This window comes from Desmodus rotundus, chromosome 7 (assembly GCF_022682495.2).
Source record: "Desmodus rotundus isolate HL8 chromosome 7, HLdesRot8A.1, whole genome shotgun sequence".
Lineage (NCBI taxonomy): Eukaryota > Metazoa > Chordata > Mammalia > Chiroptera > Phyllostomidae > Desmodus > Desmodus rotundus.
Genome location: NC_071393.1, coordinates 85,702,796 through 85,721,902, shown reverse-complemented (window position 1 = coordinate 85,721,902; position 19,107 = coordinate 85,702,796). Strand labels below are relative to the sequence as shown.

Genomic DNA, 19,107 nt, shown 5'->3' with positions numbered 1-19,107 from the left:
ATTGAGCAACTACACACACCAGGCTTATATTAAGGAATGAACATGGTCGACGCAGTCAACTCCTGCAAAGAACTCATATCATAAAACTGAGATTGTCACCAGTATGACCATCCATCCTACTTAAAAGCAACAAAAGCTTTCACTTTGTAAAACACAGGGCAAGCCAAAGTAGGTTTACAGTTGTGCATATGGAAAATAATACAATAAAAGCATGCTGAGCAGTTAAATATGGAAAACATTGTTATGCAAAGTTTTACCAAAATCCCCAGTTAATGTCACACTGATAAAATCAATAAAACATAAATAAATGGTAAAGCTAATTACCCAACTACTCTAATATTTGGCTTTTGTAACACCATGGTACAAAAAAAAGCATTAACTGTTTCAAAATGCATTGGCTTTTGTTCTATTCAAAATATTAAAGACAATGAAAGATGTGAACATTAGAGGAAATTTATATGCCCCTGTTGGAATTTGACTCTAAGGCAAAAAATGAAAAATGACTCGACATAAATGCGGTATGTGATTCTATTTTTCTTTTAAATAAAAGATTAAATAAAATAAGCAATTTTTTCATTCTTTTGGAATAGAGGTTTATTTTCCTCTGTGTTAGTGAGTACTCCATGGACTTTTCATAACATAAGGCTGGTAATGCCTGCCTGGCTGAGTCACTAATATTTTTCTTGTCATTTTTCTTCCACTGAGTTTCATGTTAATAAACTTGGAATCCCCTAGTTCATCCCCCTTCCTCTCTATTTTTCCTTGGGAATTATTTTTAATCTTCTTCTTTTTCTGTATTATTATTTTAATTCTTTGCTTATTCTCTTAATTAAAAAAAAATGATAGTTACAATTGATTTGCTTCTTTAACTTATTTTTCCTTGATGATTTTATTCCTTTCCTGGTTTGTTCTTACATGGTTAGTACATCCATGCCAGCTCCTTCACTTTAACTTTCATTGTAAGGGACATACTTCTGACACTCAAATGTCTTAAAAAGTTGTTGTATGTTCCAAACAACAATGGAAGAAGGCACTGTGCTGATTATATAGTCTCCGGATTATAGTAGTTCTCACACTTCAGCATACATCAGAATCACCTGGAGATCATGTTAAAAGGATTGCTGGGCTCCAGTCTGAGTCAGTAGTTTTGGGGTGAGACCCAAGTACTTGCATTTCTAACATCTTCATAGATGATGCTGATGCCGCTGGTCTGGGCACCACATTTTGAGAACCACTGGCCTAGTGAGTCAGGAAAACTTAAGAAGTACCAGTAAATACATTTTGTTCTTGCCTTTATATGCAGGGAGGGAGAGCTAATATAACATACAATTTCTCAAATAAACAGTCTCATCTAAATTGATATATTAATCCAGACATCATATTTCAGTTTGTGGGTTGATTCATGTGACCCCGCCAGCAAACATTTAAATGCATAGAACTACTCTTCTGGCAGTAATAAGCATTAAGAATTAGTAACCATTGGTTTTAGTTTTGTTTTCTTTTGTTGTCCATTGATCTAGACTTGGAATTTTGTGTAAAAATATGTTAGTAAAAAATTAATGGAATGTTACAAAAAGGAAGGTAGGGGCTGATGAACAGGGTGTGACTGGAAGAGCTGTTTCATAATTTCCCAAGGAAGTATACAGCTGGCACTTCATTGTCAACCTACCGTCTTTTGTTATAGCACCCAAGCAACAGACACACAAGTTTCTGTGGGTAAATAAAAGGTGTTTAGGGTTTTTTTTACATGTATGATTATTAAACACTTCTTAGAGCTGCTACAACCACAACATAGTTGTTAAAAACTACATACTTTGACTAATTTTCTCCTTTGTATGAATGATTGCCTCCGTTTTGTGTGCTTGTGTTGAACTGTGACTGGAAATTAGAATTTGGGAATGGAACCTCTATCTATACTTTTTCTTATTTGTATATACAGGCTTGTATTCATGCAGGCAGTCGTTGGTTTATAACACTTTCTGTTCAGTGTTGGAGAAAGGGGAGAGAGTGGGGAGATTCATACAAAGATGAGGTATTGTGAGAAATGCATTTTTATTTGTGAAGTACAATACTAGGACAATGTTCTAATAGAAGTATTATGGGCGAATAGGGAAGAAGTACTTATTTCTCTCTTCGAGAATCTCAGGGGTAACTTAACAGATGAAGTAACATTTGAATTGGACTTTGAAGAAAACATGTCTTTGCTAGGAATGGCAAGTAAGGAAAAGTTTGGTTGGAGCTGGGGGGATAATGCACAATTTCCTGAGGCAGAAACTTATGTAAGGATTTCAGGGAAATGTTAAATAGTTGGGTGTAGCTAGGAGATATAGTATGTGTATGGGAACAGTATTAGCACTAGGGCTAAAGTGAGGTACAGAAAGGAGAGTAGGGTACTAGTCCAGGTTATGCTAAGAAATTGGGACTCTATCCAGTGGCCAGGGAAGTATCTCCAAAGAAAGAACTGTATCACTGAAGGTGGAAGCAGGAAAGAGGACATGTCTGACCAAGGACAGCCATAAGAACACAGGAAGAACATTATTTAGAAAAGTTTCAGATACAGAGCTTGTAGCACAGGTTTGCTAATTGGATGCTGAGGAGAGAAAGAAGTCAACCATGACTTCCCAATTTTTAGCTTAGGCCATTGGATTCATTGTGATACTATTTTATAATATCAGGAATGTGGAAGTTTACTGAAGTCATGTTTAACTATTTCTGTGATATTCTAATAGTCAAGGCCAAAATACCTAAATCTTAGCAAATAACATTAAGACTAGGAAAATGACTTATTAATCATGTGGCAAACAGAATAGTATTTTTTTCAGGTATAAGACATTATCCATTAAAAGCTAGTGTTTCATACATAAGTATTGTGTTATTTCTTTGAGTCTTTCAATACTATTTTGTTTCTGGACAAGAGTAATGCTGATGATTCTCTACAGGATGGGGGAAAGCCATCTGCCCCCTCTCTTGGTTAAGAAACATCAACATCCTTGTTACTCATGGGAGTTTCTGTACCTCTGAGGTATGTTGGAACAGGGGAGAAACACTGAGCAGGATGGAAATGCTGCTGTAAGAAAAGGAGGGCAGACAGGTCCGCAACACTGCACTATGCATCTCTGCTCCATCCACCGTCTCTGAAGGAACAGAGGCTTAATTTTAATGGCTATCATTCTGGTAAAGTGAAAAAAGATTGAAAGTAAGAAATAGGAGAAAAGAAATTGGTTATTCTCAGGGAGCTTTTTACTCATTGTATTTATTAGTCAGAATCCAATCTTTTCCACCAAGTAATGAGGATCTAGATAAATGACAACCAGTGGTTTATGAGTATGGACTTAACAGTCAGCAGAAAATTGCTGATAGGTAGACCAAAAAGATGAGAGGTGTGAAATGGAGCAAATACGAGGTAGGCCAGAAAGATGTTAAGTATGAGAATATGCTAAGTGAAGCTAGAGGAACTCAGGGGACAAAAAGTCAGTTCTTCTGGCACAGTCAAGGTAGTCAGCAAGATCAGGAGAGATGTGACCATGACTTTGTGTTCTTGTTGTCTTTGTGGCTGCAAGTCAAGGGCAATGATCTTAAGTACACGGGGTGGCCTGAGACCTGTCTGGGTGAAGAGCAATAGAAAGAGAACACACTTCTTTGAAACAAGGGCCTAAAAATATGTATGAGGAGTGTAAAGAACTATCTGAAGGTATGTGATATGTAAATATTCAAATTTGTAAGTCAAGAGAAGATAGTGCATAAAAACTGTGAGAGCAAAGTTAATAGCAACAGTTGTGCTTATTGGGACGATGAGATGAGGAAAAATTACAAGGGAATTTTGCAGTCTGAGAATCTTCGCATACTGGTGAGGTCCAACATAACTAAGCAGCAGATGGCAGATCTGCGATAAAAAGATTCAGAGTCCAGAACTAATACATTACGTTAACAACAGTGTTAAATTAAAGGCTTGCTGCTGCTTAGTGTGTAGTATGCCAACCAGCTGCCTGAGCATCATCTCACAGTTTGTCAGAAACAAAGACCATCACCCCCCGGCACACACCCACACAGATGTACTCACTCAGATCTGCCTTCTACCAAGAGTCCCAGACCACCAGTGAGCCCACTGAAGTTTGAGGAGCACTGACCTGGGAGACTTCACTGATACCAGGTTTAATATGATTGTGTTTTGCATATTATAATCAATTCTATCTCTGCCTAAGTTACTTAAGCAAAACAATCATTTTTAACTCATTTTTATGTGACTTTTGTTTGTCTCTTCAAAATGTATCTGAGAACCTGGAAAATGCCTCAGACTCCCCTTTCCCATTGCACCCACCCCTAAAGGTAGATGCAATTTCAGAACACGACTTGAAGCCCCACCACAAACCCCAACTTAAAAATCAGTGTTTTAAGGATTCCCAAGCACTCTTTTACAGAATTATTAGGTAGAAACCATCTAAATCTTTGTGGATCCAATTCATCATCTGGCTGCTGTCTTGAGGCCTAGCGAGGTTTGCTCCTAATAAAGACTGCGAAGACGGTTGTGTGTTACACAGTGAGTGCCCTGAACGGCAATGGCCTGACTTAAGAATTGGCAGGCAATGAAGTTCTGTGGATGCCCAGGTGACAAATGCAATATCTGCAGTCAACTGGAATTGGCAATTAAACATTTCGGTCACTTATAGGCATCTAGACATCTTAATGGTATTGTAAGTTGCTTCCAAGTTCTTGTTTACTAAATTATAATCCTCAAAATTGTCATAATAAATACTCAACAAACACTAGCCATTATGTGCTAGGAAACTATCTCCCCTCATATCTGTCTGTGTCTTTCTTTCTCCTTACAGTAACTGTATAGAGTAGGTATTTTTGTACCTCTTTTGCTGATGTTGAAATTGAGGCTTAATGACTGTTTCATAAATTCTCCAAAATCATAGCTAAAATGTAAATGGAAAACAGCAGAGTCTGACCTTAAACCTAGGTCTAAATTACTGCGAGGCCCATGTTTGTACCTGCCAGAGCAGACTGAAGTGCCGAAAATGCATTCTTTGAAAAAATATTCTGCATAACCAACTTTATTTTACTATAAAACATTTAATGTGAACCTTTTAAAAATTTCTATACTCTCTTTTTCCATACAGTGTACATCTTTTTAAAAAAATCTGTAAAGTAATTTATTCTGGTTTTATTCAAGAAGTTTTCACCATAGTGATCAGATCAATTACTGTTTATTAAGCTTGCAAGGTGATTCATGGGAAAAGTATAAACAAAACAAGCTGTCTCATGCAGACAGTAAAGTTGGGGAAATGATGTTTCATTCTTCAAATTAGATTATTTCTTTTGTAGCAGCTGCTGAGTTCATGAAGAAATGCAAAGAGCTGCATCAAACATCTGCAAGTCCATAAATTCTATCTGGGCTGTTGTCCATGGATTTGACTTCATCAGATACTTTAATCACTAAATGAACTTTGTAGCTCAAACTATATAATAACAACACAGGGTCTTTCTAGGTCAATAGCCTGAAGCACTACTCCACCATCAAGTAATTTTAACAACATGCAGGAAAACAGATAGTAAGAACGCAAAAGAGCCTGCCAGAGGAGTGTTTTTAAGAATATGCCCTCCACTCTGTGAGGTACTCTGAGTCTTCATTTTCTTTAATAATTATGCATGCCACATTTTTAAACATGGTACAGTATATTTATTGAAGCCAACTATTAGATTGAAAGGGTGAAAGAGAAGGAGGGAGAGGTAGTGAACAGATTCACATGCATTTGTGAACACTCTCCTAGGGGTTTAAACTTTAAATGACCCCTAAAGTAGACTGTTTTGAAACTGACAGAATGTTCTTCCCTTACTTAATAAAACAATGTTCTCCTCCCATTTAGTATAGCGCTTTAGAGTTTGCAAAGCACAATAAATGTGTCAGGTGATACTCACACCAACCTGGGAAGTTTAGCGCTTTTTTATAGGAAAGAAAACCAAAGTTTGGAGAGGTTATACATTAATTGTCCAACGCTGTGCACCTCAAAGTGACAAAAGCTTTCTGAAAGTGGGTTTTCCCAGAGTCAGAGCTCTTGCTGCCTCCCGACTTGCAATACTACACATCTGACAATTGAACATGGCAAGTGTTCAGGCCTTGTCTCCAAGGTTCTTGTATTGGGTTGTCACATTTGCAATTCGATTCATATAAACAAGCACATACTGAGTTTCTACTAAGATTCAGTGAATACAAAGATGACAAATACAATCCTTGCACTCAAAAGCCCTCTCATCTGTGGAAGACGATCCATAAACCATGAGCTGCCGTCCAAGGTACTGCCTGACACGACTTCCTGAAAATGTGTGTGAATGTGCAGATGTAGGTGAACTGTATGGTATATAAGTTAAATATGAAAACTGCTATTTGAAAGTCATACTAATCAAAAAATTCTTAAGGAGGAGATTCTTGTCTCCAAAAAAGATAAGATAGTTTAATTATCAATTACCAATTTATTATTAATTTATTATCAATTATTAATTATTATTAATTTAATTAATTTAGCAATTGATCACAAAATTATTAATTACCATTGATCTTGAACCTGATTTTTGATGATATAATCTCAGTATTTTGGACAAGATTATATTGCACAAAATTATTAGTCTATAATCAATAAGCATCTGACCTATTACAGATTCTTTAAATGAGGCATTTCTAATTTCACTGTTGTCTCAAATATTAAATGTTTGAGCTTTACATTTCTAACATAAATATTACACTTAAATTAATACATATTTTTACAAGTAAAGGTAACATAAAACATCCAGTATTTGCACACCTGTTACTATGTAAGCAAAGATATAGGTCCTGCTCGGACAAAATGAGCACCAGCACAGATTATCGTGGAATAGTTCCAAACAGTCGGTTTTCTCAGAAGCGTGGGCACAGCCTAGCTCAATGACACAATGTTAACCTTCAAATTTACAGGTGAGGACAATGACCTCTTGGAAGATTCCCAAGATCACATAACAAAAGCAGCCCAAAGTGAAGTCTTCTCCATTGCCTGTTTCACTACTCCACTGAATTGGAATCACCTGGTAAACTTTTTATTCAATACTGAGTAGCTTCTATGTCTTAGGCATTGTTCTAGTCAATATAGATATGTTCGTAAAAGTCATAGGCAAAATTTACATTGTGGTGAGAAGACAGATTAGAAATATTTGATAAACGAGATAAACACATAGAGAGTAAATAAAAAGTAGTAATCAGTCACTAAGGATTCAATTAAGGTTATTCCTGGGAATGGCTTTAGATCCTGAGAAGGTGACATGAAGCTGAGCCCTACAAGCTGCTTGTGAAGACTGGCAGAAGAGAAGTCCAGGCAGTAGACCACCTGGCGTAAAGCTCGGAGCTGGAATAAACTTAGTGAGCCGGGGAAAATAAAGGAATCCATGACCCTACATGTCTGACTTAAGTAACTGCATGAATCATGGTGTCAATAATTGCAGCAGGGAAGTGTGGCAGGCAGAGGGAAGAAGCAGGTTTTGACAGCGGAGATTTAGACTTCTGCATTGACCCTATACATTATGAGATGCCTGACAGACATTGGAGGAGGGCAGGGGAGTGCAGGGGATAGGACCAAGGGAGTAAATGCTCTCTGAAGAAATTCACTGGCCTAGTGGACTGGTTGTTCCTATCTGGCTTAAAAGACTTGCTGGATTCTGAAGAAAAAATCAGAGTAGAGTGGTATAAAAGGATGTGGTTGGTAAGAGGCAGAGATAGGGGTAGAGAAAAAGCAGGACTGATTCAAACAACAGAAAAGGAACACTTCATTGCAGAATGTGGAGTTTGCCCCTCTGAGAAGTTCTGCTGTAATCTTAAGAATCAGACAAACCTCTCTGTTTGTGGGTTGGTAGACCCAGATTTTACCAGAATAGTAGATACTATAATCTACTGTGTACCTTTCTTTTCAAATGAGGAAAACTTCTGTACGTTCCTTCTGTGTGCCCTAGAAACAAGCTCACATTTTAGCAATGCTAAAAAATAGTGGCACAAGGAGCACAAAGTCTGAACCAGTCTTTCCCCATTAATCTATTTTCCATACTGAGTCAAAATGCTTTTTCTAAATTGCTAATCTGGAAAGACATGTCTCTGGTGAAGTCCCTTCATAGTCCCTCCTTTCTCTAAGCAGAGACTCACACTCTTCACTGCAAACTACAAGGCCCTGCAACATCGGTGCCTGTCAATTTCCCCAGGCTCACCTCGCCCCTTGCTGCTTCTGGCCGGTCAGGGCTGCTGAGCTCTCTATTCTCAAATTCACCTTTCACTCACTCCAATGCTAATGCTCTGTCCTTTACTAGGACAAGACAGAAAGGGTTCTTGCTTATCTCTTCCCCAAACTCACTACTACTTATACTTCAGGTCTCTGTCAATATAACACTTCCCCCAAGCAAGTTCCCCTAGAAAGCTGCCTTGTCCCCTTGAGTCAAGTCTGATTCAGGTGCCTCTCCTCCAGACACTCCATTGCCATCAGCCCTGCTCACCCCCTATCGCATACGTGTGGCTGTTCTCCATAATCCTGTGGCCAGGGACCACAGTTTTCTGGTTTGTTGTATCCTCCACAGAGTGTAGTAATGTGAATTTAGCTTCTCAGGGCTCAGTATACATTGAATAAGTGCAAAGACAATTTTCTGCTGGACCATAAGTTCCTAGAGGACAGAAACCATAAACTGGTTTACGGTTCTGTCTTTAACTGTAAATATTGAGTGCTCATAGAATATTTATAGACTTTTTAAACTCAGAGCTGTATCTCCTTTGCTTTATATTGTATGATTTGGATTCATTTGAAGTGAAGTTTCTGGTGGAGAGCCTTGCTGTTGTACTTGTGTAAGCTCCGGACAGATTTTAACCTGCCTAGCCTTGGATATATATCTTTCCCCAACTCATGCAGATGAATATCTGGATTCATACTCTCATCCAAACTCTCAATATGGCCTGCTTTAGTAGATAAACTGCCATAAAGTAGTCTCGCATCTGAGCATTATTCACCATGATCCTCTAACTTTGACCATTTGACACGTCTTACTGCTTTTAAATACTTTGAGAAATTTATCTTCCTACAATGTGGAAATGTGTTTTAGAACTAAATTGTTCACAACAGTGTTTTTCTCATGATGATACGTCCAATAAAGGCAAAACATCCAAAACATATAAAGAACTGACACAACTTATTACCAAAAACATCTGATTTAAAAATGGCCAGAAAATGTGAATAGACATTTCTTCAGTGAGGACACATGGATGGCCAAAAGACATATGAAAAGATGGTCAATATCGCTAATGATCAGGAAGACACAAATTAAGATCACACGGAGACATCACCGAGCACCTGTCAGGATGTCTATCGTCAATAAATCCACCAGTGCTGGGCAGCACACGGAGGGAAGGGAGCTCCTGTGCACCCTTTTTTGGGACTGTACATAGGTGCAGCCGTTATGGAAAACACTCTAAAGGCTCTTCACCAAATTAAAAATAGAACTACCACATGAAACAATAAATTTAAATCCATCAATTCCTTACATTTAAAACCAAGAACATAAAATCATTATTTAACTAAAATAGGTGTTTTAATAAGAGTAGATACTTGTAATTACCTTCTAGTGCATATTTCATATCCTGAGCAAAAAGGGTCCACATAATTTCAGCACTTATTTTCCCCATGTTCAGTTCTTGAGGAAACCTAAAAACAAACACATATGTATTAGTGTACCCAAAAGAAGAGTGTGCCTTAGCACCCCCCCCCAAATACCTCACATTGCATATACGCCCTGTAATTATTATGTAGATCATAAATGTTTTCATTTCTGTGATTTCTCTGTATGAACTTTTCTAGGCAGAGAGAAAATGCACACTAGAATGTGGCGACATAACATGCTGGGAGTCAGGAGGATAGACTGCCGTAGGTCAATCAGTGCCAATGTCACGGTGCCTGTAGCTCCCAGTGGATGTCCTAGAATGTGTTTGTTTGTGCCTGAAGGGCCTCTTCAGTTTTATTGTACACTCTACCTTCATACGTCTCAATTTTGAAGGCATATCAGACAAATCTGAGTAGCAGATACCATACAATACCAAAAAACCACACCTCATCTGTTAGCGATTTTCCTTGAAGCAAGTTGAGTGCTTTCATTCTCTATTAATGATGCACCATTAACCAGGACTGCAGATCCTAGGCAGGTCTGTGTTTTAGATTAAACAAGCTTCGGCTAAAGACAATATTCCTGCTGCTGCTGAGTAGGTACACTGCTTGTATGTGTTTTAATCTTGTACTAAGGCTCCTCATAATATGAGCCCATTGAATATAATAACCAAGTCTTTTCATTGCCTTGTGCACACTCACTTCATGCCAATATATAAGACTTGTCAGTCTTATATATTGTCTTTTCTAACACATATATACTATATATATAATGCATGTGTATATATACTATATACACATGTATAATACATGCATATATGTGTATATATACATGCACACACAACATATATATTAAGGAAAAAACAGCTCTCAGATTCATTTATATTTTTAGTCCAAATTAAAAAACGAGTAATACCATTTTGAATGGGATAGAAAGTGTTACCTAAGGAAATATGACCTCAACATGACCTCAAATAAGAAAAGACCATTGATGCTACATGAAACATTGTAGTCCAATTCTCTACCAAGAGCAAGAGCTATTTCATCAAATATCCCTTACTAACTGCTATCTATCAATTTAGCTAATAATGTTGATTGATATTTTAAAACAATTGTAGATGTACATTTATTTGTAATAGATGTATACTTGTAAATATTTACAAGTATTTACACTCAAATGGTCTATGATAAAAAAATTAATATAACCTAAATTATACAAAATTAGTTTTCAACAATAAATTTTACTCTGATATAAAAATAACCTTGGGCAAGTGATTTATTTCAAAAGTTTTCTTTGTGGATAGCTACTAATATCACACAATTTATAGTATATTAATTTTTATGTAATATATATAACAAAATTGTAATTGAAAGAATAGTTTAAGCTCATAAAGTCAGCAAATTTATCAATTTAAATTTTTTGAATCAAGAATAAAGTGAGAACATATATATTCACTTTACCGTGCCCTGATACAAAAAAAAAAAAACAAAACCCAAACAAAAACATTAAATGGCAAATTCAATCCTGTAATATATAAAAAAGGATACTACTGGGTTGGCCTAAATATTCATTTAGTTTTTTCCATAAGATGACTCTAGTAGTGCTTTGTTGTCTTTAACTTCATTTCAAACAATTTTGCTACATTATATTGTGAAAGCTGTCATATCAGCATGCATTTTATAAAACTTATCAAAATTGGTGAATTTTATGCAGTCATTTTAATACTGCAGATGGAAGAAGAGGCACAACATTTTTGGCATATTATGCTTTATTATTTCAAGAAAGGTAAAAATGCAACTGAAATACAAATAAAGATTTGTGCAGTATACAGAGAAGGTGCTATGACTGATCGAACGTGTCAAAAGTGGTTTGCAAAGTTTTTTGGTACTATTGACATTTGGCCAAATAATTCTTCGCTGTGGGGCTGTCTTATGCATCGATGTTTAGCAGCACCTCTGGCCTCTACCCACTAGAAATCAATAGTGGGAGATAGCAGACATACTCAAAATATCCAAATCAATAAAGTTATTGGTGAAAACAAAAAAATGTGTCTTTTACTTTATGGAAAAAACATGAGGCTCTTTGGTCAGCCCAATACAACATAACAAAGAGAGTTTTATCACAAAAATGCAATTTTGGTTCAACATTCAAAATAAATTCATGCCATTTATCATATTGAAAGACTAAAGATAAAAACTTTACCATTTCAATAGATGCAGGTATTTTACAAACATCAACATACATTTATGATTTTTTTAAAAAGCCCTAAAAGGAACTTTTTTAATCTTACAGAGAGAATTTATAAAAACCTACAGTTTAATTAAGGAACACACAAATAATGGAAGCATATACCATGTTCATGGACTGGAAGAATTAATACCAAAATGTCCATACTACCCAAAGCAATTTATAGATTTAGTGCAATCCCTATTAAATATCAATGACATATTTCACAGATATAGAACAAACATTTCCAAAATTTATATGGAACCATAAATGACCCTGAATAGCTGCAGCAATTTTGAGAAAGAACAAAGTAGGATCGATGATAATATATGATATCAAACTATATTACAAGGCCACTGTAATCAAAACACGCTGGTACTGGCATAAGAAGACACATAGATCAATGGAACAGAATAGAGAGCCCAGAAATAAACCCAGATCTCTATGGTCAATGAGTATTCAACAAAGGGGGCAGAAGCATAAAATGGAGTAAAAATAACCTCTTCAAGAAATGGTGTTGGGAGATCTGGAGAGCTACATGCAAAAAAATGAAACTCAACCACCAGCTTACACCATACACAAAAATAAATTTAAGATGGATAAAAGACTTAGCCATGGCTGGAGTGGCTCAGTGGTTGAGTGCCGACCTGTGAATCAAAGGGTCACAGGTTGGATTCCCAGTCAGGGCACATGCCTCGGTTGCGGGCCAGGTCCCCAGTAGAGGGTGTGTGAGAAGCAACCACATATTGATGTTCCTCTCCCTCTCTTTTTCCCTCTCTTCCCCTATAAAAATAAATACATAAAATCTTAAAAAGAAAAAGATGAATAAAAGATTTGAATATAAGTTGTGACACTGTAAGAGTCCTAGACGGAAAACACAGGCAGGAAAATCTCAGATATTCCATGCAGCAATATTTTCACCGATATGTCCCCAAGAGCAAGGGATATAAAGGAAAGAACAAACAAATGGGACTTCATCAAAATAAAAAGCTTCTGCATGGCTAAAGAAAACATCAGTAAAATGAAAAGGAAACCAACTGTATGGGACAATATATTTGCCAATGATACACAGGACAAGGGTCTGATCTCCAAAATAGATAAAGAACCACACAACTCCACTCCAGGAAGGCAAACAACCCAATTAAAAAATGGGCTAAGGACGTCAACAGACACTTCTCCAAGGAGGACATACAGAGGGTCCAGAGTCATATGAAAGGATGCTCAGCATTACTAGCCATCAGAAATACAAATTAAAACCACAATGAGATACCACTTCACATTGGTCAGAATGGCCACTGTAACCAAATCAAGAAACAAGTGCTGGTGAGGTTGTGGAGAAAAGGGAACCCTGTTGGTGGGAATGCAGACTGGTGCCGCCACTGTGGAAAACAGTAGGGAATTTCCTCAGAAAACTAAAAATGGAACTGCCTTTTGACCTGGCAATTCCACTGCTGGAATTATACCCTAAGGATCTTGAAACAGCAATTCAAAAGAACCTATGCACCCCAATGTTCATAGCAGCACAATTTACAATAGCCAAGTGCTAGAAGCAACCTAAGTGTCCATCAGTAAATGAATGGATCAAAAAACTGTGGTATAAGACAAACTGACAGTAACCAGAGGGGAGGTAGGAGGGGATAATGTGGGGAAAAGGGGGAAGGGTTGTCAAGGAACATGTACAAAGGACACATGGACAAAGCCAATGACGGTAGGATCAAGGGTGGGAGGTGGGGATGGCTGGGCTGGGGTGGGGTGGAGTGGTGGGGGGAAAATGGAGACAACTATACTCGAACATCAATTAAAAAATAAAAAAAATAAAATTTGACATTAAAAAAAACTGTGATACATTTACACAACAGAATACTACACAGCAGAAAGAAAGGAGTTCCTACCCTTTGCGACAGCATGGATGGAACTGGAGAGCATTATGCTAAGTGAAATGAACCAGGCAGTGAAAAGCAAATATCATATGATCTCACCTATAAGTGGAAGCTAATCAACAAAATAAATAAGTGAGCAAAATATAACCAGAGACATTGAAATAAAGAACAAACTGACAGTAACCAGAGGGGAAGGAGGAGGGGGAAAGTGGGGGAAAGAAGGGGAAGGGTCATCAAGGAACATTTATAAAGGACCCACGGACAAAGGCAAAGGGTGGTAGGATTGAGGGTGGTAGATGTGAGTGGGTGGGGGAGAGTGGTAGGGGGAATATGGAGACAACTATACTTGAACAACAATAAAAAACCCTACAGTTTATATCATACTTAATTATCTTATGTAAGAACATGATTAGGGCAATAATATTTATTCTCCCTATGTCTATTAAACATTGTATTAGAGATCCAAAAGACTGCAAAAGGGCAAGAAAAGTAAATATGAGACATATAGATAGCAAAGAAAGAAATAACACTTTTTGCAGATAACATGATAGTCCACAAAGAAAATCTCCAGAAACTCTAAAAAAATACTGAATAAGTTCAAGAGTCAAAATGCTTGTATTTTGATATGTTGGCAATGAACCATTGAAAATTGAAATTAAAACAATAGTATTATTTACAATAGTACTAAAAGCTATGAAATACTTAGGTATAAATCTAAGAAAATATGTACAAGATTTATATTAAGAAAATTATAAAATATTGAGGACAGATATCAAATAAAACCTAAATAAATGTTGAAATAGATAGTATTTACGCATTGGCATACTCAGTATTGTTAGAAGGCCAGTTCTTCCCAAACTGATTTATACAGGCAGGACAAAAGTAGGTTTATAGTTGTTTTTATGGAAAATAACACAATAATCAATAAATAATACTAAAAGAATAAACTGTTTCATGTACTCACAACTATAGTCTTTTGCTCTGCCCTGTAGATACAACACAAACTCCATCAGAAATTCTAGTAGGATTTTGTTTTTGTAGAAATTGACAAACTAATTCTAAAATTTACATGATAAAGCAAAACAACTAGAACAGCGAAATGATGTTTCATACAGTTGGAAGATTCACAGAACTTGTCTTCACAGCTTACTATGAAACTACGGTAATTAAGACAATGCGTCTCCAAATACAAGGCCAATTAACTTTCAGTAAGATGTCATAGTAACTCAATGGAGAAAAGACAGTACTTTCAACACACTGTACTAGAGTAATTGGATATCCATAAGCAAAAGAATAAATAAACCTTGAACCATACTTCACAATATATACAATTTTTACTCAAAATGTAACATAGACCTAAATACAAAACCTAAAACTATAAAACTTCTAAAATAAAACACAGAAAATCTTTACAACCTCGAATTAGGCAATGATTGCCTAAAAGTACAAGCCATAAAATAAAATACTGATAAATTAGAATTTATGAAAATTAAATTTGCTATTAAAAATACTGTTGAGAAAATAGAAAATAAGCAATAAGCTAATAGAAAACAATTTGTAAAACACATATATGATAAAGGATTTGTATCAAGGATATACAAACTGTTCTCAACTCTCAATAATAAAAAAATACCCAATTAAAATATGAGCAAATGACTTGAATGATCTTAAGCAAAGAGGATAATTAGAAAATATGCACATGAAAATATGCTCAACATTATTAATTATTAGATACTTTCAACTTTAAATTACAATCTGATACCACTTCATGTCTACTAGAAAAGCTTGAAAACAAAACGAAACCTGACTATACCAAGGGCTGAGAAGGATGTGAGGAGGCAGAGTTGGAATTCTGAAGTGTTCCTGTCACTGGAAAGCATTTTGGCAATTTCTTATAAAGTTATATATACATTCACTAGCAGTCCAACTGTAGGAATTTATCCAAGATAAATGAGACTAATATTTATACCAAAAGCTGTTCATGCTGCTTAATTCTTTTTTTTATTGTTGTTCAATTACAGTTGTCTCTATTTTTTCCCCATTATTCTGCCCTGCTCTGCCCATCCCCCACCTCCCACACTGAATCCTCCCCCAAGTCCCCCTCTCCCCGTTGTTTTTGTCCATGGGCCCTTCATACATGTTCCTTGATGACCCTTCCCCTTCTTTCCCCTGTTACCCCCCTTCCCCCTCCCCTCTAGTTACCGTTGGTTTGTTCCTTATTTCCATGTCTCTGGTTCTATTTTGCTTGCTTGTTTGTATCACCAAAAACTACAATTAATGTCTTTCAGCTGATGAATGAATTGAAAAACTGTAGTAGATTCATGAAATGGAATCTACTAAGAAATCAAAAGGCAAAATACCAATACATGTAACAACATGAAAGACCATCAAGTTAATTATGCTAAATGAAAAAAGCTGAACTCAGAAACCTCTATACCTTATGCTTCTGTTTATAAATCATTATTAAAAAGGCAAAAATATAGGAACATAAAACATATAGTGATTGCTAGGACCTTGGGGTGGGGAGAGGGATTGACTGTGCAGGAGCTTGAAGAAACTTTGGGGATAATACTCTGTATCTTAATTTTGGTGGTAGTTACATTACTACATTTTCTATTTTATCAATTTTTGCTCTTCCTATTTCATATCTTCTACCTTTTTGAGTTCAATATGTTGCTCCTTTTCTATCTACTTATGCAATTTTTAGATAATTTTTTACCTGTTTTCCTTTCTACCATGTATATTTAAGATATAAATTTCTTTAGAAATTGCATTTAGAGGCATCCTAAAATTAATATGTTGTATTTTCATATTTATCCAGTCAAAAAATTTTATATTTTAATGTTGATTTTTTTAAAACTTCTATTTGGAGATTTCCTAAGTATAATTTAGTTGCTCTTTCATGCTTTAGTTAAATAAAGATCAAAAAACATATCCTTAAAAAATAGCATCTTTTGAAATTTGCTAAGATTTGCTTTATATTCCAGCATATAGTTATTTTGGTAAATAATCTTTATTTTCAATCTGTTTCCTTGAAGGTCATTTTGTGTATTTTTTCTGGACTTTCTCCATGTTTACTAATTGTCTTTACAGTTGTGTCTAACAAATGGTTAAATCCACATTAATTCCATTGTTGTAGTTTTCATTTTTAGAATTCCTATTTGATCCTTTCAGTAGCTTTGAGTTCACTGCTGAACCTTTCCACTTTGTTATTTAATTTCTTAAATATATTAATCATAGCTATTATAACATCTGTCTCTAAATTCCACTGTATGTATTAATCTCTTATAATGCCTGCTTATTTTTTCATTAAATAAAGAATGTTTTGCATGTGAAAAAAATGTGCATATAATTTGAGTGTTTGGATTATGTCAGTATTCTTTCAGAAAAGTGTATTAGGGTTGGGAGAGATGACCTTAATCCAACTATGGGTAGAGCCCAGTCAAAACATTTTGTCCTACTTATTGCTAAAATGTACTCCTTCACAGCCCCAAATTATATCCAGGGTCCCATTACTTTGTAAAAAATGAATTTTAATTATTCAACTGTTCTAGTATTCAGCTTTCTCAGGTTTTTAGCCTCTACTGTCTATCTAGCTTCTCACATGCTCCCACTTTGTCTCTAGGCGAATCAGTCAGTGCCTCTAGGGGAGGGGGCCCACACATATCTAATGTGTTTTTCTAGTAAATACATGCAAATATCATAAAAATGTGAAGAAATTCATAAAAAATGTCAAGTCTAATCCAATAGTTGTGCTTGGGCAAGAAGAAAAGGGAATTGGATTCAGGGAGGCATTCATAAACACAAAACTTCAAACAAATTTGTGATGCTTTATTTTAGGAAAAAAATCTAAAAACTATAAATTTGGCTACTAACGCATTTAGCATTTAATAAGTGACATTCTTTAAATAAGTAGCTGTTGATTGAAGGCCTAAGATATGTTGTGCACTGTGCTAAGAACAGATTACATACTACTTAATAAAACAGGCCTGGTCCTTGCCTTTCTAAAGTTTACAATCTCACAAGTGTGTGTGTGAATTGTGGTAAGTCCCCCGAAGAAAACCACAGGGTAAAAAGAGAGGAATGGTTGTAGGAAACAGAGTGTTTGTTTTTTTTTCTAATCAAATGTTTGGGGAAAACAACTACTCATCCTAGGTTCTCAGGAGCTGTGACAGCTGCTTACTTTCAATGGAGGGTCGCTTCTGCAACCTCTACAGAAATGGGAAGAAGTAACAGGAGCAAGTTTCACACCTGGGGATTCAGAATTTTGGTATCAGGCACCAGCAGTGATAGGAAACTTGGTTTATGCTGTAGGTGACAATGAATGCTGTGATATCCCAGGGGAACAGAAAAAGAGCAACATGGGGAACAGCACCAGGGAGAACACATAGAAAAGAAGAAAAAGAAGATTAACTGTAGCTGGGAGGATACCAAGGAGCTAGATCAAAGCAGGAGCAAAAAGAGACAAAAATAATGACTAAGTGGGTATTGTTTTCCTATTTGATTTTTCACCTTAGGGTTGATGTTACTTCAAGAAACATGGGTTACAATGAAAAGGAAAATATTACAGTAGTAATTGTAAATTACAGAGCTCAATAATGCTGAGAGGATATGATGCAGAAAAATATACCGGTGCAGTCATTCCCAGAAATTACTTGAAGAAAGTAAGAGTGGTGTGTACCTGTCAAGGAAGACGAAGATTAATTGGTGGGAGAGATAAGCTGTGCAGCTCAGTTAATGGTTGTAATCACCATAAAAAAAGCCTCTCAAGGTGACTTCTAAAGTACTGTTTTCTTTAATCTAGAAGCTTCCATCAGATAACTTCAAAAGAAGGAATCCGAAAGGAAGCTTTTAGTTTTAGGATTCTTTCACTTGCATTCTAAACGTCAAGTCTGAGTTTCATTCTTGAAAAACTGGTTTAAGGATTCTCATTAGTGCTATTAAATCCTCCACATGGCAAAACCTAAGCCAAAACCAAACTACCATTTAAAATAAAAAATGAGCTCTGGCTGGTGTGGCTTGTGGTTGAATGCCGGCCTGTGAACCAAAGGGTCACCAACTCTATTCCCAGTCTAGGGCACATGCCTGGGTTGCAGGCCAGGTCCCCATAGGGGGTGTGTGAGAGGCAACCACATATTGATGTTTCTCTCCCTTTCTTTCTCCCTCCCTTTCCCTCTCTCTGAAAATAAATAAAATCTTTAAAAAAATGACATACTAGAAAAAATATAAAATATATAAAGGGCGATGAGATAATATGATAACAGTTCTTTTCATTGAAAAGAACTGTTACAAACATATAGGAAAAAGATGAATATTAGAAAAAATGGTTAATGAGATCAGT

General features: G+C 36.1%; 1 protein-coding gene across 4 annotated transcripts in view; it reads right to left on the bottom strand.

Annotated features, from left to right (window-relative positions):
• UNC13C (unc-13 homolog C) overlaps positions 1-19,107 on the bottom strand; it is a 543,682-nt gene that overhangs the window by 166,807 nt on the left and 357,768 nt on the right. For all 4 annotated transcript variants that reach the window (XM_053928749.1, XM_053928748.1, XM_053928751.1 and 1 more), the window contains one exon: positions 9,619-9,704. In XM_053928749.1, coding sequence (XP_053784724.1) covers positions 9,619-9,704 — 86 coding nt within the window. The remainder of the gene's footprint in view (positions 1-9,618; positions 9,705-19,107) is intronic.